We start from the raw sequence: 24,798 nt of genomic DNA on the forward strand, positions 1-24,798 counted from the left end.
AGGAAAATATAACCATAAGGTGTCCTGCCTCTAATCAGCATTTAAATATTTATATCCTTTAATGGAAGGTTGCTGATGGATACTGATTGACTTCACATCATGATTGTTTATCTTGTTATAGTATTTTCCAAATGCAAACACTATTCAATAATGGACAAGGCCTGATTTATAAGAAATTGTATGGAATTTTGGAATTCATGATTTCTGAGATGTACCAGATGCAAATTACCAAATGATGTTTAAAAAATATTATTTACAAATCATTAATGAGTAACTAGGCCTACTTGTAATTGAGTTGAATCATAGAATATCATCTTAAAAATAGAGACATTAAGTAGGAATGAAGTTTTACTTGATAGCATATGATAGTTTGCTGCAAATAAGATTTGGTACCATTCTTTTTCTTTTTACAATGGTTTTGTCAATAAGTGAAGATTTGCTTCAGAATAAATAACCTGTCAATAATTTGAAGGAAAGCTTTAGATTTGGAAATAATTTTTGTAATGATTGTGTTTGTTTTAGGGATGCACGGGTCAACTGGACTAGTGGAGGGATCTGACTGAGTTATGGTTGCTCCTCCTATCCTTGTGAACACCAACTTGCCTCTAACCTTCTGTTTCATTGTCTTTTGTTCTAGGTAGTGATGGCTGGAGACTTTATGAGTACATTACCAGACACTTCATTGCTACAATTAGCTTTGACTGCAAATACCTCCAAACCACAATCACTTTCAGTATTGATGAGGAACACTTTACTTGTTCAGGGAAGACTTTACTTTCAGCTGGTAAGGATGAAACATCAGTTTAATGTGGTGGTGGTTGGGTACAATTGTGCAATGGTTGAGTTACTTGATAGTCAAATCAATCAGAATCATTGGGCCAGAAATATGAACTTGAATCCTAATGTGGCACCTAAGGAATTTTATTTCAATTAATTTGATTTATTTTAAATAAAAGTCTGTGATTATATTCTTTAAACAACTGGATTTTTTTTGAACATCCCTACCTACTTTACTAATGAGAAGGTATTCTACATGCAGTTCTCTCATCCTTATTCTTTTGGTCTATATATGACTTTAGAAGAACCATTGCTGGTATTTTTGTATTTATACATATTTCTGTATAATTGTTTATTCTTTATCATTGTTGAAAGTTGTTTCTGTTGCATGTTGCGCCCTGACCAAAATACCACAGCAAATTCCTGATGCATGTAAATATATATAGCGAATAAAGTTGTTTACTCTCTCCTCAGTTCTGGAGCAATTGTGGATGGAAACATTAACAACAATGACCATATCATGTGAATAAATAAATAAAAACAGTGAGGGGGTATTGGGTGATGTGTATTGGAAAGTGTTTAATAAATTCATCACTAGTTAAAACTATTCTTCCAGGATTGGAACAGACAACATTTAGATATGGGCAAGTATCATGCATTTCCAGCCCAAGTTCTTTTTGACAGTTTCCATTGTATTTGTGGGTGAACTTATTTATAATAGAAAATTGATGAAAGTACTCATGGAAATTAATAAATTGATTGATGGCCATTTTTTGGCTGTAGATTTCAGAATATCTGTGTGGTTACAGAGTGATATGACTTCATATAGTGCTCTTTGGAGCAGCGTAGTTGTCTTCGCCTATTACCAAAAGTGCTCCTCTGTTCAGTCAAGGTCGTATGCAGAAGGCGAGAAATATTGTCCAGGATTTACTGTAGGATCCTTTGTTCTACCACAACCTGCAGTGTGTCCAGTTTGACTCCTATAACAGAGCCAGCCTCTCTATTCAGTTTATTGAGCTTGTTGGCATCACCTGTGTTGATGCCATATTATTGCAACAGGCAATCAAATGAATGGGTACTGACAAGTATAGTTCAGGCAAAATTTAAGTTACTAATTAATACATTTATAGGCATCTTTAATGCTTAATTTGTGTTTTAAAAAAAAAGAAGTTGCTAAGTTTTTCACTGAAGGAATTGACTGAGAAGAATATTCTCAGCTTTTTGTTGCTGATATGCCTGATGATTTTTCTTTTTTTTGCAATGTTTTGTTTGCAAGGGAACCAATTATTAAATATCTGTGTTTGCCTCTTGATGCTTAAGCATCTGTTAGAAAAAGATCAGGGATACCATTTCTTCAAGGTTGCTGTGTTTGCTCCATGTCTGTATGTTTGACTTTCTTGCTGTAATCCAGGTTACACCGCAGTGATGCCATGGCAAAGCCTAGCAGATGAGGAGACGCTTCCGGTCTGTGAGCGAGGTGATGGGTTTACTGTCAATGAGGTCAAGCTGTTGGAGAAACAGACAAATCCACCCGACTACCTGACAGAATCAGAACTCATCACTTTAATGGAAAAACATGGCATTGGTAAGTTCATTTTACTGTTCTGGCCTTTTTTTTTGTTTTTAAAGATTTTAAACACCACTGCATCTCGGACACAAATCACGGTGCATTGTCTCATTTACCTTCATTGTATTGAGTTAACATTTATTTTATTTAGAGATACAGAGCAGAATAGACTCTCCTGGCTTTTTGGGCTGTACTGACCAACAACTCCCGACAATCCCAATTTAACCCTAACCTAATCATGGGACAATTTACAGTATCCAGTACGTCTTTGGACTGTGGGAGGAAACCAAGGACCTGAACTAAACCCATGCATTCCATGGGGAGGACAAAGAGAGACTCCTCACAGAGGATGCTGGTATTGGACTCCAAACTCAGATGCCCCAAGCTGTAATAGCATTGTGCTAACCGCTTCACTACAGTGGCATCACAACATTCTTAGCATTGGAAATGAGAACCCTAGCAATGGTGGGTAACTCACCGTATGGGCAGCAAGGATTGTTGCTTCCACGGAAGCTTAAAGCAAAATCCACATTTCTCAATTATACTGATAATTTCAGTCTCTGCTGTCTCCCATCACTTAATATACTTATTTCCACCTTGGGTCTCAGTGTTAATTTTAGTTTTGGATAATCCTTCCTTTCTGTTCATGTTTAAATTTTAACCTGACTAATGGTCCCTCACTTCAGTCACCTCATTAACTCAGTCATGCCATCACCTGGTGTATTAATTTCAGCTCAGTGGCACAGTAGCATAGTAGTTATCACTGTGCCAGTGACCACCGATTCCTGCCACTCTGTAAGGAGTTTGTACATTCTCCCTGTGACTGCATGGGTTTCCTCTGGATGCTCTGACTTGCATGTTAGGGTCAGTGAGATGTGGCCATGCTATGCTGGAACTGAAAGAGTGGCGACGCTTGAGGGCTGCCTCCAGCATAATCCTTGCTGATTTGGCTTGACACAAACATTGCATTTCATAAACAAAAGAAAATCCACAGATGCTGGAAATCCAAGCAACACACACAAAATGCTGGAGGAACTCAGCAAGCCAGCCAGCATCTATGGAAAGAAATACAGTTGATGTTTTGGGCTGAGACCCTTCAGCAGGACTAGATTTTACTGTATGTTTCAATGTACACGTAACAAATAAAGCTAATCTTTAGAAAATCCTTAATCATTCTATCAGTAACAACACTATTTTAAGCAAAATTATAGGTTTTATATTCTTAGACTGTGCTGCTTGATCTATTTTGTTTCTCCAACTGGACATGATTTGCTTTTGTAGTCTTTTCTATCTAGTATCAGATTTGCTCCTCTAACAGCTTTCCCATTTTCCCCATTTCCCAGGATTAAAAAAAAAATCACAGCTGCAGCCCTTCTTTATTTAACTGACGGATTCTTAGAAAAGAAGTGTTTTTTAAAATATTTTATTTATAATTTTCTACAAACTACAACGAAGAAAAAATCAATAATATATATAGAAGGATCATTGCCATATAAACAAAAATAACAATACATGTCTTAACAAATGAGCAAGTCACCCATAGTAAAAAAAGGAAAGAAAAAGAGAAAAAGAAAGAAAAGCACCCAATCCATCACCTATCCAACTCCAAGCCAACCATTATATGAGATAGACTTTTATTACCCCAGAACTACATATTGTAATAAAAAAACGGGGGGGGGGGCAGCCTGCTACCTGATCAGAAAAAAACAAAAGTCAAAAAAAAGCTGGAAATGTAGGGTCTGATTATCAAGGGAAAAAAGAACAAACACCTGTCAATCTAGGTGAGAGTTATGAAAATATTCGAGAAAAGATCCCCACACCCTATGGAACTTTATGTCCGAATTAGAAAGTGAGTAGTGAATCTTTTCGAGATCTAAGCAAGACATAATATCTCTAAGCTATTGAGCATGGGTAGGGGGAACTACATCACTCCATTTAAGAAGTACTGCTCGTCTGGCTAGAAGAGAGGCAAAAGACAGTGTTCGTTGTTTAGCCAGGGTTAAATGCTTGTCAGGGTCTTGAAGAAAACCAAAAAGAGCGATCAAAGGATCAGGTTCCAAATGACAATTTAATATAGAAGATAAAGTTAAAAAAACATCTTTCCAAAATTTTTCCAGAGTAGGACAGGCTCAATACAAATAGAAAAGGGAGGCCTCACCTCCTTTGCATTTGTCACACCAGGGACTAATATCAGGATAGAACTTAGCCAATTTGGTTTTGGACGTATGAGCCCTGTGGACGACTTTAAACTGCAGGAGACAATGACGAGCACATAAAGAGATTGAATTGACAGATTTAAGAATTGAATCCCAAACCTTGTCGGACAAAGAAAAACCTAAGTCATGCTAGAATCGACTATTTTTTAATTGATAATCAATTGATCCCATCCGTCCGTTCTTGTGAGTATAAGAGTATATTGATTTCAGATCATGCCCCACTTACACATAGTTCTCCCTGGCCTCCCTCAAGTACATAAACACTGGCGTTTTAATCTGACCTTGTTGTCGGATAACGACTTTATAAAATTTATGGAGGATCAGATAACTTTCTTTTTAAATACCAGTGCACTACCTGAAACCTCTAGTCAGGTGGTTTGGGACGCAATGAAAGCATATCTAAGAGGTCAAATAATTTCCTACGCAGCAAATTTGGAAAGAAAGACTCCCAAAGAACGTTTAGAACTGATCAATCAGATTAAAGCTATAGACCAACTGTACGCCCAGGTCAAGGATCCGGAGTTATATAAGAAAAGAATGGAACTTCAAACTAAATTTAATCTTATTTCTACTTATCCGATTGAATGCCAACTTTTGGGCAGTTGGAGTAAGTTCTATATTCACGGGGATAAATCTGGTAACCAACTTAGGCGCTCTAAAGCAAAACAACACATCACTAAAATTCGAATGAGTAATGGGAATATTAGTGTGGACCAGTCTGAAATTAATGATACATTCAGGAATTTTTACTCTCAGCTTTACACCTCTGAATCCTTTAATGGTAATACTACTGTTATGCAATTTTTAGATAGTTTAAATATTCCTAAACTTTCTTCTGATCTTAAACATAAATTGAATGAGCTATTATCCTTAGAGGAAATATCCTCTGCTATTTCTGCTTTGCAGCCTGGTAAATCTCCTGGTCCTGATGGGTTCTCTACAGAATTTTCATTGCTCTTATCCCAACTTAGTTTAGTTTTTTCTGATTCTTTTAAACAAAATAAATTGCCTGCATCATTTGATGAGGCTTGTATCATTCTTTTAGCGAAAAAAGGCAAGGATCCATTAGAATGTGCTTCATACAGGCCGATTTCTCTATTAAATGTAGATGCTAAAATTTTAACTAAAGTTTTGGCCCGTAGGCTGGAGACTATTTTACCCTTAATTATCTCTGAGGATCAATCCGGCTTTATTAAAAATCGCCTTCCCTTTTTCAATATTAGACGTCTTTTTCATATTCTATATTCATCTTCATCAGGGACCCCTGAATGTGTTATCTCTCTTGATGCCGAAAAGGCGTTTGCTCGGGTGGAGTGGCACTAGTTATTTGTGGTTTTAGAAAAATTTGATTTTGGATATAATTTTATTAAGTGGATTAAGTTACTATATTCCCATACAGTTGCATCAGTTTTGACTAATTCCCAGCAATCCCAACCATTTGATCTTAAACATGGCACCCGATAGGGATTTTGAGCACAAAGTCTCTCTATACGCCGATGATTTGTTACTTTTTATATCAAACCCGACCACCTCCTTACCTTTGTTGTTTTCACTTCTCAATAAATTTAGTCAGCTATCCGGATACAAACTTAATCTACGTAAGAGTGAACTTTTTCCGATAAATAAGGAAGCACAAGAATTAGAATTTCACAATCTCCCTTTTAAAGTAGTAAACAATTGTTTTACGTATCTTGGTATTATCGTAACAAGGAACTGCAATCGACTGTTCGATGAGAATTTCAATAATCTTTTAAATTTTACAAATCAGAGATTAGCACAGTGATCACCTCTGTCCATGTCTTTAATTGGGCGAATTAATGTAATTAAAATGTATATTCTCCCTAAATTTTTATACTTATTTCAATCTTTACCTATATTTATTCCTAAAGTTTTTCTTGATTCTTTAGATTCTATTATCTCGTCATACCTATGGAAGGGTAAATAGCCCAGACTCAATAAAGCTCATCTCCAAAAGCCTAAAAGAGAAGGTGGCTTGGCGTTGCCTAATTTTTGTTCATATTATTGGGCAGCCAATATTCGTAATATTATCTTTTGGTCCTACTTTTATAATCAGTCTGTTTGTCCAACATGGGTGGCAATGGAATTAAACGCTTATAAAAAATTATCTATTCCAGCTTTACTTGGATTTGTTCTTCCTTGCCAATTGCCAAAATCTATTATTAATCCTGTAATCAGGCATACTCTGAGAATTTGGGCTCAATTTAGGAAATACCATGGTCTTTATAGTTTTTCCCTCTCTAGTCCTATTCTATACGATCATTTATTTCAACTGTCTGTGCAGGATTCCACATTCCAAGACTGGTGTAGGAGAGGTATCAGGCGTTTTGAAGATCTTTTTATAGACAATCGGTTTGCGTCTTTTGAACAGTTGTCTATAAAGTTTAATTTACCGAATACTCATTTTTTTCGGATACCTCTAAATTAGACATTTTATTAGCCCTCTAATACCACATTTTCCTGAACAACCTGATAAAAATGTTGTAGACTTGTTTCTTCAAATGAACCGCTTGGGCAAAGGCGTAATTTCTACTATTCGTGTTAAATTTATGATTCTCAGACGAGCCCCTTGTGATAAAATTAAAACTGCTTGGGAGAAAAGAAGTGTTGCAAAATAGTTTCACTAATTTATTTTGTGCATAACCAGCCTTGTGTATGGGTGCTGAAACACTTGTATAGTGTGAAGAATTTGCCATCTGGTATTAGTATATTTCAGTAAAGTAGTTAAGTTATTCTCAACTTTTTATTTCAAAAGGCTGCTGATGATTTTCAATTAAGTATAACAGTCTTATGAAGCTTTTCTCTAATTTTAGCTGAACTTTTCCATGGATGGTTTTGTGTGGAAATGGTGGCAAAGCAGAATCCCTGTCTTTGCCCCACACCCCCCAACCTAGTTCTCTTTCTCAGATAGGCAGTAATTAAAGTAATAGCAGATCTAACATCTTTTCTCAACCTAGGCTGTGAGTTTATCTCAGCATTGGTGTAGCTGTGGGTTCTAAGGAACGCATCATTAGAGAATTTATCTGAAATTGAACCTGGAAATGTTTAACTTAAAATAGTTTCCTTTCATTAACAGGAACAGATGCCAGTATTCCTGTTCACATCAACAACATCTGTCAACGCAACTATGTAACCGTGGAAAATGGCCGCAGATTGAAACCCACAAATCTTGGAATTGTTCTTGTTCATGGATATTACAAAATTGGTGAGGACTGGAAACCCACAGTTCTGAATTTATTTTTTTATTTTCAGGTCTTTATTTATCTTTCAGGAGAATTAATTGTCCCAGGATGTCTTTTCAGAATGTTTGCAAACGGACAGTGTAATAGCTCTGATTGTATGGCAATAAATGATGGTTGCCCCTATAAGTAATGTTGAACTCCAATTTAAAAAAAAGTACATCAACAAATTGCTTCACATATTCACATTGTCTTAATGTGTTGCTTGACATGATTCAAGGAGAATGCCAGCTTTTCCAATAACTCTTAAGCTGTATTAAAATCATAACCATCCATTGGGCACATGCTCATTCAATTATATTTATTGCTGCTGGGGTGTTGCTCAAAGCTAGGTGTGATGTACCTCTGTCTGCATCGCCAAATTGTATTCCTTTGCAGTTGGCATTATTTTCTCAGAGAATTGTGTCAGCAGGCTTGCAGAAATACGTATTTTGCTACTGACACTTATTACATACTTAAGATAAGTACCTTACAACGAAGTATTTCATGTTAGAAAACTAAAAGGGAGACATAAATTATCACAAAGTAAACCTAATCCTTGGCAAAAATCAAAGACAGGTTTTGTGTTGTGATGCAGTTCCTCATGACTTCTATTGCTTTTTGGCATGCTATTGACATAGTGAATAGCTACACCTTGGCACAGTGTCAAAGAACATGATTCTCTGGTACATTTGTTCCCCCTAGCTATTCTTGGCAATAGTTCGATTAAACAGTATCCTGCAGAAAGATAACGCTAAAGACAGCTTGTGTAGCCACTGTGGCTCACATCAGGGAGTATACTGGTAACAGCTTGCTAGCAGTCTTCACTGAGAATGGTATATTTTACTCTGCAGTATACAAAGGAAACGGGTGATTTGTTTAAATTTATTTGGATGTGACTTGAACTTTGCATTTTAATGAGGAAAAAGTCTTGTTTAACACAGAATGGATTTATTTATTACTTCATTTATTTAAACTGCCCTACATGTAATGGGTTAAGCAGGCCAGTGATGTAGTGACGTCTGCACGGAGTTTGAGTTGAGTGGTCTTGGGTTCAAATCTGGCCAGCTACTTGCCTGCTTTCCATCCGTGCTGCACTAAGCATCGAGCTAGCAACTCGGCCTTGTAAAAATGATAAAGAAATGGCAAGGTTGCCACCCAATGCATCACACCACGCGGAAAAGAACAGCAACATGATGAAAGAAAGTGGCTGGTGACGAGCTTTAGCATGGGTTTAACTGGGAGTGCAGAGGAGCAGCCCCAAACGATTAACATATTTATTCTATTTAATTTCCTTCAGATATTCTGATATTTATTATCTGTGGCCAGCCTTCAACCTGGCCTTGCAGAGTAATGCTAGGCGAGATTCATGGAGCTGAACAATTGGAAATCTTTATTAAAAGTTTATTGAAATCGCAGTATATAAGGTGAAATGCTATAAATTATACACCTGATTTCAAGAAACTGCAAAGGAATTGTACAACATATATATGATAGGTAATTTTATAAACTGTAATTAAAGGACCATGCACTGCTGTAATTAGCTAGAGGTCTAATTCTGGACACAACTCACATTGTTTTTAATGTGATCCTGCCCCACCTCCACAGACTGATCGACCTAATCATAGTTACTTCACAGGTTGCCCAGGTTTGCCCTCAAACTTCATTTTTTTATAACACTAATGAACAAGCCTGTGACATTTGTTTGACTGAACCCCTTTGTTTTGTAACTGCTCCTTCTACAATCTGATTATTCCTTAAGGTTGTACAGACCAATGCAATTGGTCCTAAATCATTACTTTATACTGAACAGGGAAGAGCTCTGTGTTTTATCAGTACCTGTAGAATTTCCTACAGACAACTAGATTGTTGAGGAAAAAGAATCTGAATTGTGTCCTGGGGTAAATGTTTGTGAACAGAAGATCTTCTCACAATTTCAACCCTCATTCTTTTAAAGCAGCCTCCCATAATTTAGAATTTTGATCACTGCTAGTCCATCTTCATGTAGGTACCACCTACAAGATGAAGCAATACTTTTGACAAAGGGTCTTCAATCTGAAATACTCTATTTCTATTTCCACAGATGCTGTCTGACCTGTTAAGTGTTTCTAACATTATTTGTTATTGTTTCCAGCATTTTTTTTGTTATTTCCATTTTTGTTTACCATTGCTTTTACTTTCCGCCATCTCCCACTATATGCAATCCTTTGTTGCTTTATGGGAAAGGTGCTAAAATGGCATTGCTCTGTTTGGAGCCAGCATAGACTCAATAAGTTAAATGGCTTCTTTTTTACACCAAAAACATTATAATTTTTTTTTTGGATTTCTTCTAGCCTGGTTCAATGACGGAATGCTATGATGTACATAGAATTATTGTTTCTTTCTGTGCCGTGTTGCACATCGGGTGGCAACGTTGCCATTTCTTTAGCATTTTGTGTTTTGTGTTTTTTTTATGAGGCTGAGTTGCTGGCTCGATGCTCAACCCAGTACGGATGGAAAGCTTGCAAGGAACCTCGAAGTCCAGTGCAGATGCCATTACACCACTGGCTGGTTAATGTAACGTAGTGTTATTCCACTAGATTAATCTAGAATATATTCTAGTACAAAACTTAAGTTGGTTTCTATCACAATGGCCACGAAACTGTTAGATTATTGTAAGATCACAACTGCAATACCAGTGGCTGCTGAGGAAAGAAACCTATCCTTTTTACCTGGTGTGTTACGAATATGGTTAGTGCTTAACTCCCCTCTGAATTTGCTCAGCTAGTCACTTAACTACATTAAATTGCTACTTGCAATTACTCAGGAAGCTGGTCTGCTCAGGACAGGTGGGGTCAGGAATTGAATATCAAACTTGCCTTCACAACCCTATTTCAGAGAATTAAAGTTGGAAAGGTCATCCCTCCTCCCCCCCCCCCCCCCCCGCCCAAATGATCTGAGCCTAACAAGACCTAACTGGCTTCAGATGGTGTTTGTTGTGAAAAAGAAAACAAAAGGTCCATGCACCAGCAGCTTTTAATACAATAATAGCATGTCCATGTGTTTTAGAGCAGCCTTTGTAAGTAAAATAAAATGTGTTTGTTGATCATTTTCAAGCTACATTCTGCTGGAGACTCACAGGGCAAGTAGAATCCCTTTCAGAGCAATGGCCTGACAGGTCAGATGTCTTGTTGTCAAGGGTACTCTGTCACCAGGCACACTGTGAGGTGGTGATTATTATCCTCAAAACAGGTCAAGTGTATCTAACCAGTAAGTGGGGAAAGTTGCTCTGGAAAGGTGCACCCACAATGCACATCAAGAGAGCTTCAAGATGGAGAAGGGGTGAGCTTGATTGGAATAAGAAAAAGAAAAGGAAGAAACTCACATTTAAGGATTTAGCATGAGATACAAATATTAAAAGTTGATCACATGTGAGATCCCTGCAGTGTTGAGTAGATTGGGCACATGTCTGCTTTCATAGGACCTTATACTGGGGTTGGTGTCAGATCAGGTTTTAATTATGTCCTCAAGTACATCTCTAGGATTGGATTGGAGGGTGAATATCAATCAATCAAATTCTATCAGTTATTTGAAGCACCCTGCTTCTCTTTTACCAATTACTTTGTAGCATCATGTAAAATATGTGATCTGTTTACAGACCAGGAGCTCGTCCTTCCCACTATCCGCAGTGCAGTCGAGAAGCAGCTTGGTCTCATTGCTGCAGGCAAGGCTGATTTCCCTCCGGTACTGGAGCATGCTCTGAATATCTTCAAACGGAAGTTCCATTACTTTGTAGACTCAATAGGAGGTATGGGTGAATGTTTTAACATATTATAGAAAATTCCTAATTGCTAGACTGTTAAACACATTGTTCAAAAAGAATAAGGCTTACTACAGATACAGACAAGCAGGTGTGTAATCTATGCTCCTGTCAAATAAACACACAAAATGCTGGAGGAACCTAGCAGATCAGGCAGCATCAATGACTTGGTATAAAGAATCGACATTTCGGGCTGAGATCAGGATGAAGGGTCCTGGTGTCTTGGTGAAGGGTCTCTCCCTGAAACATTGACTCCGTATTCTTACACCTGGCCTGCTGAGTTCTTCCATTATTTTGTGTATGTTACTCTGAATTTCCACCATCAGCAGAATCTCTTGTGTCCATGTCAAGTAAAGTTCAGTGGTGGAAGTAGAAGTGCCCTGTACTTTGTCTCAACAGATATCCCAAATCAGAGTAGATTGTACAGTACAGAGTAGGTCCTCAACAAAAGATACTCCCGATCATACTCAGACTAGGAAAATTACTTGAAGATTGATTGCATTCTATTGCAATCATATCCTGTCTTAATAGGGAGACCAGACCTGTACACAGTGTTCCAGATGAGATTTCACCACACCTTGTATATTTAAAGCAGTATGTATTTACTCTTATACTAAAGTCCTCCTGCAATGAAAGGCAATAAATATATCCTTTGCCTCCTAATTTCTTGTTATATCTACAAGTTAACTTTTGTAATTTACATATAAGGAGATGAATACCAGCATCTTTCAATATCTAATGGGAAAAAAACAATAATTTTTCTAGGTTTATTCTCCCATTTCTCCACGTTATGCTCCATCTTCTGTGATCCTGCCTGTCTGTAATCCTTGTGAAGCCTCTCTGCATACTCCTCAGAATCCACACTGCAATTCATCTTAATTAGATGATAACATTGTACAAAAATAATCTGCCTGCCCAAATTAGAAGATGTTAACATATGTTGTAGCAATGCATTTTCAATCACTAAAACATTTTTAAACAAAAAAAAAGACAATTGATGCTCGGTCATTTACAGATCTTAAATCTGGACAGATTTTTGATGTTCAAGGAGTGTGGGAACATTTCAGATACATGGAGTTAAGCTGAAGATTGAATAACAGAACAGACTCCAGGGGCTAAGGAATCATGGTAGCTTGTCTCCTCTCTGGCTGTTTCGCTCAGTTTGCACTTGATCTCTCTACAGGTATGGATGAATTGATGGAGGTGTCTTTTTCTCCCATCGCTGAAACAGGAAAGCCTCTGTCCCGTTGTGGCAAGTGCCATCGATTCATGAAATACATTCAGGTTGGTAAAGGGAATGTGAAACTTAGGGTGCAGGGATAATTGCTTCGCTTTTAATAATCATATTAATAGTTTCTTGCAAATGCATTGGTTCTATTGAGAATGCCATACGTTTGCTGTCCAAATCAACGCAGGACATCTTCAGGAATTCTGAAATTATGTCAAGTTGTTTTAAGGCAGGGGTTCCCAAACTTCTTTATGCTGTAGACCCCTACCATTAACCGAGGGGTTCGTGGACCCCAAGTTGGGAATCAGAATCAAAATCAGCTTTATTATCACCGGGAAATTTGTTAACACAGCAGCAGCAGTTCAATGCAATACATAATATAGAAGGAAAATAAAAGAATAATAATCAATAAATTACAGTGTACGTATATTGAATAGATTAAAAATTGTGCAAAAAACAGAAAATACTATATATTAAAAAGGTGAGTTAGTGTCCAAGGGTTGAATGTCCATTTAGGAATTAGATGGCAGAGGGAAATAAGCTATTCCTTAATCACTGAGTGTGTGCCTTCAGGCTTCTGTATCTCCTGTTTGATGGTAACAGTGAGAAAAGGGCATGTCCTGGGTGCTAGATGTCCTTAATAATGAACACTACCTTTCTGAGACACCGCTCTCTGAAGATGTCCTGGGTACTTTGTAGGCTAGTACCCAAGATGGAGCTAACTAGATTTACAACCTTCTTCAGCTTCTTTCAGTCCTGTGCAGTAGCCAATCCCCCCCCACATACCAGAAAGTGATGCAGCCTTTCAGAATCCTCTCCACGGTATATCTATAGACGTGTTTGTGTGTATTTGTTGACATACCAAACCTCTTCAAACTCCTAATGAAGTATAGCCGCTGTCTTGCCTTCTTTATAATTATATCAATATTTTAGCGCCTGGTTAGATCCTCAAGAGATCTTGAAACTGCTCACTGTCTCTATTTCTGATCCCTCTGAGGATTGGTATATGTTACTTCGTTTTGCCCTTCCGAAAGTCCACAATCAGCTCTTTTGTTTTACTGACGCTCAGTACCAGGTTGTTGCTGTGACACCAGTCCACTAGTTGGCATATCTCACTACTGTACGCCCTCTTGTCACCACCTGAGATTCTACCAACAACAGATGTATCGTCAACAAATTTATAGATGGTATTTGAGGTATGCCTAGCCACACAGTCATGGGTATATAGAGAGAAGAGCAGTGGGCTAAGCACACATCCTTTGGGTATGCCAATGGTCATCGTCAGCAAATAGGATATGTTATCACCAATCCGCACAGATTGTGGTCTTCTGGTTAGGAAGTCGAGGATTCAATTGCAGAGAATTGTAAAGGGAACCTCTGCTTTTAATGTTTCTGTAGGACATTCAAAAGCATTGAAAAGATCTGAGAACTTTGACATACATCAGAAGCTGGGGGCTAAGATCATTTAATTTGAAATCCAGCTGCTGTTTCTAAAAACAATCAAACACCAAAGTAATGTGATCATCAAATTGAAAATATAATGCAGCCTGTCAGATGTCTGTAATGTAAATGTGATACCTCTCACAACAGTTTATAGTACAATTTATATTCATAAGAACAACATATGAAACACTGGAGAGACTCAGCAGCCGGGCAACATCTGTGGAGGGAAATGGGCAGTCGACATTGTTGTTGCTGCAACTAAGTTACATGAGAAACTGGAGAAGTTATAGATACGAGTTTTCATTCATCATAACTACAGACAATCTCCTGGAGTCGTTCTTGGTAGAGTCGCACAGACTCAAACACACATCACATTTTGATCAGTGGTAATGGGAGGTAATTCAATACATTGGTTACTTCAATATTTTGTGTTAACAATGCTTCCTTTGAATTTGTTTACAATGGTGAACCAATAGTTGTCTTGAGTGAAGCAGGCCATATGTGAATGTCTCATGGTCACCAGTTTTGCAAAGGTGTGTTGTTAACTTCAGTTTACATTAAGAACTGAAGACTGGTTCTCATTTGAATTCATATTTGATACATTCAGATATCACAACCCCTCGGGACTCACAGCACCAGGTTCAGGAACAGTCAGGCTCAGCCATCGGGCACTTGAACCAAAAGGGATAACTTCACTTGCCCCATTTTTGAAATGCTCCCACAACCAAAGGATTCACTTTCAAGGATTCCATCTCGTGTTCTTGATATTTATTGCTTATTTATTTATTCATATTTTTCCTTCTTTTGTATTTGCACAGTTTGTTGTCTTTCACACTGGTTGAATGCCCTAGATTTCATTGGTCTTTCATTGATTCTGTTTTCTATAAATTTATTGAGTATGCCCACAAGAAAATGAATCTCATGATTGTAAATGGTGACAGATATATGCCTCTATAATAAAATTTGCTTCGAACTTTTGAACTTTGATAACTCCAGAATACTCCTGATGGACATTTAATGTCAAGACCCTCACCTGGTTTGCTCCAGTCCCAAATAAGGAAAGAACAGAACAAAGTCAATGTAGGTGAAGGGCAGTGAATGGAAGTACAAGGTTCTCTTCTTGCAGTTACAGATACTGTAGAGTCCATTTACACCCTCTCTTGCTACAGCTAATGAAAGGGGAATGAACATCTTATCTTACCACAATATAATTACTGAGCATGGAATTTGATTCTAGAGTACAATATAATTACCAGGTAGAAAATATGAGATCTGAATTCTTTCATTCTATGTGCTGGGGAGGAAGTAGGACTCCAGAACAGTTTAACTTTTAATGGATTCTGGGCAGAGAATGGAGCTCCCATATTCTAACATTAAGTTCATAAGATATTGAATACAGTGTGGTTACCTCCACTGGCTGTGAATGGAAATACAGTACTGATGGATCATTGTTCACCAGTCTGTGATTATGAATTTGAGGATCTTGGTTTGTACAAACTTTGTAGTTACCAGACTTGTGGATGGAAGTCTAATGGTTTGGTTGCTCAGTTACCAGGTCTAGATACACACCCTTCTCGATGTACCATTGGTAGCTAGGTGAACTGAACTGTAGGATTCCATTTGTGCAGGTATTAGTAATCATTGAAAAAAACTATGGCCATTCTGCAGGAGTACACTAATTCAATAACGTACTACTTAAATTTGATTTTTACCTTTCAGGCCAAACCAAGCCGGATGCATTGTTCCCATTGTGATGATACCTACAGCTTGCCCCAAAACGGAACTATCAAACTGTATAAGGAACTCCGCTGTCCACTAGATGAGTTTGAACTGGTTCTTTGGTCTTCTGGTTCCAGAGGAAAGAGCTACCCTCTGTGTCCATATTGCTACAACCACCCACCATTCCGTGATATGAGGAAAGGTAAGATGTTTGTCAACATCATTGCTGACTGAGTTTACGTCGTTTGTGAATCTGCTGTAAAGAGGATGCAAATAAGCAAAGAGAGTTGTATTAATATATTTCCAATTTACATTGTTCCTTAGGCATGCTGACTGTTTGCTAGGAGGGTTCTATAAATGTCACTGGTTCGCACCGGTTCTTAATGGGTGACCAAAGTAAAGCACTGACCAGTGCTGTTCAGTTGTGTGGGCTTTATGATATTTCCCCAAACTATTCTATTTGAGTAATCAGATAGAAAATTAATCCCATTCAAGAACAAGGTAGCTGAAGCCTGATGGCTTTAAGCACAGACTAGGTTCCAGAGACCTCCTAATCTGTTTTACTCCATGGTCACACTACACCAAACTATATGATGGGAATGGCACATCCACCCTTATGAAAATTGGTCAAAACATTAGAAAGGCCTGAAAACGCATAACGCCAGGCTGAAGTATAACTTCTATTCACACTGTCATAAGAATATAATGGTTCCTTAGTACGAAAAGGTGGATTCTTGACCTCACAATTTACCTTGTTATGACTTTGCGCCTTATTGTCTACCTATACTTCCTCTGTAACACTTTATTATGCACTCTGTTATATTACATTGAACTACGTCGATGCACTGTTGTAATGAATTAATCCCTATGAACAGTATGCAAGACAAAATTTTCACTCTACATTGGTACACATGACAATAATAAATCAACTTACCAATTTTCCTGCTTGAATCCAAAGAGTGGAGTAGGAGCTTGCTACAGTTCCCCAGCATTTACATTCATTACTGTGCTCTTGAACTCTACACCAGCTGAAACATAACCCAGAATCATAAACACATTCATTTGAAAGGCAGTTATGTAACAACAAGGAAGGAGTTGTTTTTTCCCCGGTTTTTATTTTAATTATTTATTTCATTCCTAACATTTTTAACTGTTTCTGAAGGACATTCAAAAGCATTAAAAAGATCTAAGAGCTTTGGCATGTGTCAAAAGCTGGAGGCTTGACAACGCTGACTGTGAAAGGATTTTCAAAGTTCAGTTTAAATTTATTATCAAAGTACATATGTCACCCTATTCTGTCCTGAGGTTACTTTTCTTGCAGGAGAGAGAAATATAATAGAATCAATGAAAAATTATACACAAATACTGGCAAATACCCAAAGTGCAAAAGATGATAAAAGATGCAAAAGAGTCCTTTAAAGTGAGAGACTGATGATTGAGGGGTAATAATGGTTCCTGAATCTGGTTGTGTTGGACCTAAGATTCCTGTACCACCTTCCTGGTGACAACAGTGAGAAGAAAGCATGGCCTGGATGGTGGTCCATAATGATGGATGCTGCTTTCCTACAACAGCTCCCCTTGTAGATGTTTTCAGTGGTAGGGAGGGCTTTACCAATAATGGAATGGGCTCTATCCACTATTTCTGTAGGCTTTTCTGTTCAAGGGCATTGTGATGCAATCAGTCAATGTACTTTCTACCACACATCTATAGAAGTTTATGGAAGTTTTAGATGACATGTCAAATCTTTGTAAACTTCTAAGAAAGTAGAGGTGCTGCCATGCCTTCTTTGGAATGGCAGTTGTGTGCTGGACTGAAGACAGATCATCTGAAATTATAACGCCAATAAATTTGAAGTTACTGACCCTCTCCACCTCTGATCCACAATGAGGACTGGCTCTTGAACCTTCGGTTTCCTCCTCCTGTAGTCAATAATCGGTACTTTGGTTTTGATGACCTTGAGTGAGAGGTTGTTATTGTGGTACCATTCAACCAGATTTTCAATCTATATGCTGATTCACCACCTTTGATTTAGCCAACAACAGTGGTGTCATTGGCAAACTTAACTATGGCATTGGAGCTATACTTAGCCTCACAGACATAAGTGTAAAAGTGAGTAGAGCACGGGGCTAAACATACAGCCTTGTGGTGCACCTGTGCTGAAGGTGATTGTGGAGGAGATATTGTCAATCTGAACTGACTGGGGTCTGCAAGTAAGGAGATTAAGGATTCAGTTGCACAAAGAAGTATTGAGCTCACGGTCTTGGAGCTTATTGTTTACTTTTGAGGGGATGATAGTGTTGAATGCAGAGCTGTAGTTGATAAAGAGCATTCTATATGCATCTTTACTATCCAGATATTCCAGAAGAGCCAATAAAATGGGTTTCTGCCATTGACCTGTTGTAACTGTAGGCAAATTGGAGCGGATCAAAGTCACTCCTCAGGCAGAAGTTGATATGTTTCATGAACAACCTCTCAAAGTATTTCATCACAGTGCATGTAAATGCAACTGGATGATGGTCATTGAGGCAGGTTACCATGTTCATCTTGGGGTCTGATAGGATTGAAGCTTGCTTGAAGTAGGTGGGGACCTCAGAATGCAGAAGCAAGAGTTGTCAGGAGCTTTGGGAGTTCATGAAGGTATCTACGTGTTCTGTTGGTCAAAGCAAGCATAAAAGGCATGGAGACCATCTGGGAGTGAAACCTTGTTATCGGATACGTCGCTTGGTTTTACTTTGTAGGAGATAATTGCATTCAAGCCCTGCCGTGGCTCTTGAGTATCGTTCCGTGATTCAGTCTTTGTCTGGAATTGCCACTTTGCAGAGTTTACAGGATGGGTTTGTTCTGTCCCATCCACATGACCTGATTCATGACAGTGCCTCTCCACTTGGTTCCTAACTGGTCTTAGGAATGTGGATTTGGTTTGGTCCACAGCAATACCTGGCAATGTTTTATCCATAACTCTCCAGGAACACTTGCTTGTCAAAGGACTACTGGTCAATACATTGGAATTTGGAAGTTTTAGAGCACGGAGATTTTTATTGGCAGTTAAGTGCAGCCAAAAATTGAAAATGCAAGAGCCTATAAATTTAAGAAAAATAAAACAGGTAAAGAAATGATAAACCAAGAAGTTATTACTAATGATGAGCACGGGCTTTGAATTGTGGGTGGAAAGGAAGATTGAATGGGATAAAAAGGCTGGGTGAATTCTATACAAACTTAAGTGTCATTTCAAATGGGTTAAAATTATGAATAATTTTCAGACATTGTGATAATTTAATTTAATTGACATTGGGAGTTTGATTTCTTTTCATTCTTTGCCCCCCCCATTTTTTTTTTGCCAAGAATCCACATTTATTTTTGGTGTCTTCTGATGGTTGTGGTGATGGTTCTCCTTTAACTCTTGTGTTCTGTTAACAACTGCCTCATGCAGTATAGACACTACAAGAAAAAGGTGATCAAACATCTCTAATCTGTTGTTTTAACTTGGTGGCACTGATGGCAGTCATCAGTGATTTCCATGGTGTTCCATACATTTATATTTGAAAACAATGTGGATAAATCCTAAAACAGAACACTAACATTTTGTAAAATTAATGATTTAAGATGTATGCAAATTCTTCCATTTTTTTAGACATCTTCCTTTGCAGGTAAGAGAAGTACCAACTCCAAAGCCACCATTTTGCAGTAAAGTTCATAAAGATAAATACCCTGGTCACTTATTTTGCATCATTCTAACTAATAGAGTTTGGAGGCCAGACATATAATCCAATCTGCTTCAAAACATCCACCATTGCCCCTGTACCAAAGAAAACCAAGGTAACATGTCTGAATGATTGGCATCCTTTTGCACTCCTCTTAATCATAAGCAAATGCTTTGAGAGGCTGGTCAAGAACTACATCTGCTATGTTACCACCCACACTGGACCCCCTACAATTCGTCTACCAACGCAACTGATCAACAGACGTTGCCATAGCCAAAGCACTACACACAGTCCTCACTCACCTTGGAGAAGAGGGATCCTTAGGTTAAAATGCTGTTCTTGGACTACAGTTCAGCACTCAACACCATAATTCCCATCAGGCTCAACAAGAAGCTCAGAGACCTCGGCCTGCACCCCGCCTTGTGCAGCTGGATCCTGGACTTCCTGTCAGATCACCAAGAAAACAACATCTCCCTCAATGTTGAAAAAACAAAGGAGTTGATCGATTACAGGAGGAATGGAGACAGGCTAGCCCCTATTGACATCGATGGGTCTGAAGTTGAGAGGGTGAGTAGTTTCAAGTTCCTTGGTATACACATTACCAAGGATCTCATCTGGACTATACATACTGGCTATGTGGTGAAAAAAGCACAATAGCGCATCTTTCACCTCAGATGGCTGAAGAAGTTTGGCAAGAGTCTCCAGATCATCAGAACTTCCTACAGGGGCACCGTTGAGAGCATCCTGACTAGCTGCGTCATCACCTAGTACAGGAACTGTACTACCCTCAATCGCAGGGAACTGCAGAAAGTGGTGTGAACAGCCCAGCTCATCTGTGGATGTGAACTTTCCTCTATTCAGGACATTGGGTGCGTAAAAAGGGCCTGGAGGATCATCAGGGACTCCAGCCACCCCAACCACAAACTGTTTCAGCTGCTACTGTCTGGCAAACGGTATCTCAGCATGAAGGCAAGGAACAACAGCATCTAGGACAGCTTCTTTCACCAGGCCATCAGATTTATCAAAACACATTGATCTGATTGTGTATCTGACTGTACATTGATCTGATTGTGTATGTGTACATTGATCTGATTGCGTATCTGACTATATGAAGCAATTATGTATACAATCTTAGTTTTTTGGCAATATCCTCCCACATTTCCCCTCTTTATTGCTTGTACATTGCGACAGAGACGCAACACAAAGATTTGTACTCCCTTGAATATAAGAAGTAAAATAAATACAAGTGCAATCTTTCAGCAGATTGCTTGTTGCTCCACATAATATTTTTCTGTTCATAATAAGATCAGTTGATAGGAACATGACTGAGGTCAGGAAAATTCATCTTGTGACTCATTGTTTGTTTTTCTTTCTTAGGAATGGGATGTAATGAATGCACCCATCCGACTTGTCAACATTCATTGAGCTTGCTGGGGATTGTCCAGTGTGTTGATTGTGACAGTGGTGTGCTGGTCTTCGACCCCACCTCAGGCCCCAAATGGAAGATGGCATGTAACAAATGCAACGTGGTGGTGCACTTCTTCGAAAATGCCCACAGAGTGAAAGTATCATCTGAAACCTGTGACGTGTGCGAAGCAGCAATCGTTGATGTAGATTTCAACAAAGCAAAATCCCCACTGCCTGGTGAAGCAACACAGCATTCAGGCTGTGTCTTCTGTGATCCAGTGTTTCAAAACCTTGTCGAACTTCAGTATGCCAAAATGAAACACCCAATGCACAGAAGTGGTGGAGGGCAGGGACGAAGACGGGGCCGAGGGAGAGGCAGGGGACGTAGAACTCCAGGCAGGGGCAATCCAAAGAAACCCAAAGACAAAATGGCTGCACTAGCTGCTTATTTTGTGTAGGTGTAAATAAGTGATTGAATAATGCATGGATGCATTTTCATTGCTTTGTTTAGGGAATTTGTAATCTTCCTGCTTTGTTCTAACTGAAAGTCTGAAATAAAGCCTGAAACCCCAAGGAAATGAGGAAAAGGAAAAGAAAACTCAGAAGAAACTATGGAATCTGCAGGTCATGCAGCTAGGATTTGGGCACATGACAATGTCAAACTAAAATAGCTCACCTTCAAAATAAAATAAAATATGTGGTTCATGAGGCCTCCGGATATATACAAATGGTGCTAAATTTATTATTAGTTTAGTTGTGTTGTTCATACAATATACAGTTTGCCTTGTCCTAGAAATGTTTAAATTTGTGCTTCAAATGTGTTGAATAATTGCTGATTGCAATTATTCTGATTGCAGTTCTCTGATTGCTGAGCTGCCAAATGTATGACATGTTACAGCTTGGAGAAAATCAGCATTCAGTACTGATCTCAGCCAGTTGTAGGAATAGCAATAAGAAAACTTTTTTTTCGTGTTCTTAGTTGGGTACAGATCAAGGGGAACTGACTGAGCATTTTTTACTCTAAAGAGCATATGCAAGCCCATAAAATGAGAACAAGTCATTCAAAAAGGAGATCCAATATCCCTGCTCATGAATTGAGAATTATCAATGCAATAATTTAAGCCTTGGGTTTTTGTTGTTGAAATGTGTTGAAGTTGACCGGTTAAGTTTTCACAAAGTTCAGGAAGTAAGCATTTGGGGATGAAACATGCAATGAAAACAATGTGTAACAATTATGACATGTTCAACTGGCACAATGAATATTTGTCCAGGAGCATTTCCAGTGCATTGTTTATAATGTCTGACCACTCTGAACAAGAGTGATAGATTCATACAGAACAGAACCGGCATCACATCCTCGCTGTTTGTTGTAATTATCTATACTAATCACATTTGCCCACATTAAGTCCATACCCTGCTATGCCCTAGCTAAACCAAATGCAGCTTACAGATTGCGATTACATCCGCCTCCACCATCTTATTCGGCAGCATGTCCCAGATAGCGACCAATCTGGTGAAACACTGCCCTCTCAGATCCTTTGTAAACCTACTCCTTCCTATCTGCCTTAAACCTATGTCCTCTTGTTTTAGACACCCCTCCCCCAACCCCCAGTAGGAAATTTATTCTTTCTATATCATGCATTTAAATACCTCTATCAGGTCACAACTCAGACTCCTTACATCCTGGTGAACCTCCTCTGTACTTTCTTCAGCACAACTACATCCTTTAGTCAACTCACGGGCTGAACACATGTTGTGACAAATACAAAATGCTGGAGGAACTCAGCAGGTCAGGCAGCATCTATGGAAAGAAATAAACAGGCAAAGTGTCTTTGCCTGAAACGTTGACTGTTTATTCCTTTCCGTAGATGCTGTCTGACCTGCTGAGTTCCTCCAGAATTTTGTGTGTGTTACTCTGGATTTTCAGCATTTGCAGTATCTCTGGTGTTTAGAACTCTTAGTTTGAATGACTTTAATGGGAGTAAAGTTCATTTTCCCCCAATAACAAAAGATAAATTTCTCACCCAAATATTCTCATGAATGTTAACACACTTATTGTTCTGGCACTTCGTAACTTATCAAGTATTCAATTTGAACAGGTTCTCTCAGTAATTGTTTAACACTGTGTGGGTGATTATGGGTAGTTGTCCTTGATTTTACCTGTTCTCAGGGAGATATTTAGAGGAGAGATTCATGAGAAGAAACCGCTTCTTCATCCAGAGAATAGTCAATCTCTGAGATTCTCTGCCTCAAGGGGCTGGGGAGGCTGAGTTATTGGCTATATTCAAGGCAGGAATTGATAGACATTTCAAAATTAGAGAAATCAAGGCAATGTAGAGTTAGTGCAGCAAAGTGCCACTGAGTTAAAAGATGAAATGTGATCTTATTGAATGACAAAGCATGCTTGGCGGCATAAACAGCACTTTGATTTCTTATGTGTTGGTATTCTGATTTTAAAAAACGCGCACACACACAAAGTATTACCTTCTGTGTTTACGTACTGTGGGTTTACCAGCCAGAATAGTAAATGCTACCTGCACTTCTCAGTATCACTGCCTAAGAAACATGGAAAACAGTTTTAAAGATAGCTTGAAATAAGCAACAACCAAAGTATATCTTAGTTCTAGAGAAGATGGGATCTACAGAGGAAATATACAAGGCTGCAAAATCTGATGTGTGTTGTAAGAACACTAGTTACTGTGCATATATGTGTTTAGGCACACACTAAAGATTGTTATCCCTTTTTAAAATTGAGCAAATAAACCATCATTTCTGATATTTTTCTGAATTTTCTTAATTATTATTCTATTTCCTAGTTTTTCCTATGGTCTGAATTAATTATATGTTTTGTCTTTTAGCTGGTAGGGTGAGGTGTGAGGTTTACAACAGTTGCTCCAGTTTCTTAGGATGGTTTAGTTTATTTGATACAAGTAATGCCACCTGTAATGCCACATGAGGTTTTCTCTCAGATCCTCACCAGTGTTCCTGCAACTTCACAGCAAAAGAATCATTGGTGACCAGCAGATCTGAACAATAGACACTCTGAGATGAAAGTCACCATACCAAATGGAATTTTGATCAAAGTCACCGTTTAAGAGCAAATCTCTTTCTTGCCAGCATTAGTCCTAATGCCTTTCCCTTGGACAACATCGGTTGCATGGAGAGGGGAGACTTGCAGCTTGGGCAACTGCCAGTCTTCCATTAAAAAAAACCTTGGCCAGGCTTGCGCCCTGGAAACTTTCTATCAAGACTAACGGAGGCCTACATACAGTCCTAAAGGCATTTATTTCTGTAATATAAAGACGGTTTGCAATTATTAAACTTCATAGGAGTGAAAACTAGTCTAACAACTAGTTTGTGATTCTTTCACAACAGGGTAAGTAACATTTCTAGTTTTAATTGACAATAAATGAACTGTGAGAGTTACTTCTTGCCCAAACCTGATGACTCACTGAGCCAAGTTTTTCCTGGACGCCACTTTACTAGTGCCACAGGCTTGCATGGCATTTCATCAAGTTGAAGTTAATTATTTTCTTCTTAAATAATAAATAAATAATGTCAATGCTGGAAAGACTCAGTAGTTTAAGAACCATTTCAAACTTATTATCCTCTTCAGCCCTAACTTTGTTTTTGCTGCTTGAGAGTGTGCTGGGGGCCTTCTGTAAATGTCATCACACATTCTTCGTCAACACAGCATGCCCACA

General features: G+C 38.5%; 1 protein-coding gene across 1 annotated transcript in view; it reads left to right on the forward strand.

The window, feature by feature from the left end:
• The window catches only part of top3b (DNA topoisomerase III beta), a 58,543-nt gene extending 34,671 nt beyond the window's left edge, over window positions 1-23,872 (forward strand). Inside the window, exons 11-17 of the mRNA XM_073055685.1 lie at window positions 638-784; window positions 2,189-2,362; window positions 7,655-7,783; window positions 11,434-11,583; window positions 12,779-12,879; window positions 15,986-16,187; window positions 21,065-23,872. Coding sequence (XP_072911786.1) covers window positions 638-784; window positions 2,189-2,362; window positions 7,655-7,783; window positions 11,434-11,583; window positions 12,779-12,879; window positions 15,986-16,187; window positions 21,065-21,552 — 1,391 coding nt within the window. The 3' untranslated portion in view covers window positions 21,553-23,872. The remainder of the gene's footprint in view (window positions 1-637; window positions 785-2,188; window positions 2,363-7,654; window positions 7,784-11,433; window positions 11,584-12,778; window positions 12,880-15,985; window positions 16,188-21,064) is intronic.
• The last annotated feature ends 926 nt before the right edge of the window (window positions 23,873-24,798 follow it).

The sequence above is a fragment of the Hemitrygon akajei genome, chromosome 9 (genome assembly GCF_048418815.1).
Source record: "Hemitrygon akajei chromosome 9, sHemAka1.3, whole genome shotgun sequence".
NCBI classification, from domain to species: domain Eukaryota; kingdom Metazoa; phylum Chordata; class Chondrichthyes; order Myliobatiformes; family Dasyatidae; genus Hemitrygon; species Hemitrygon akajei.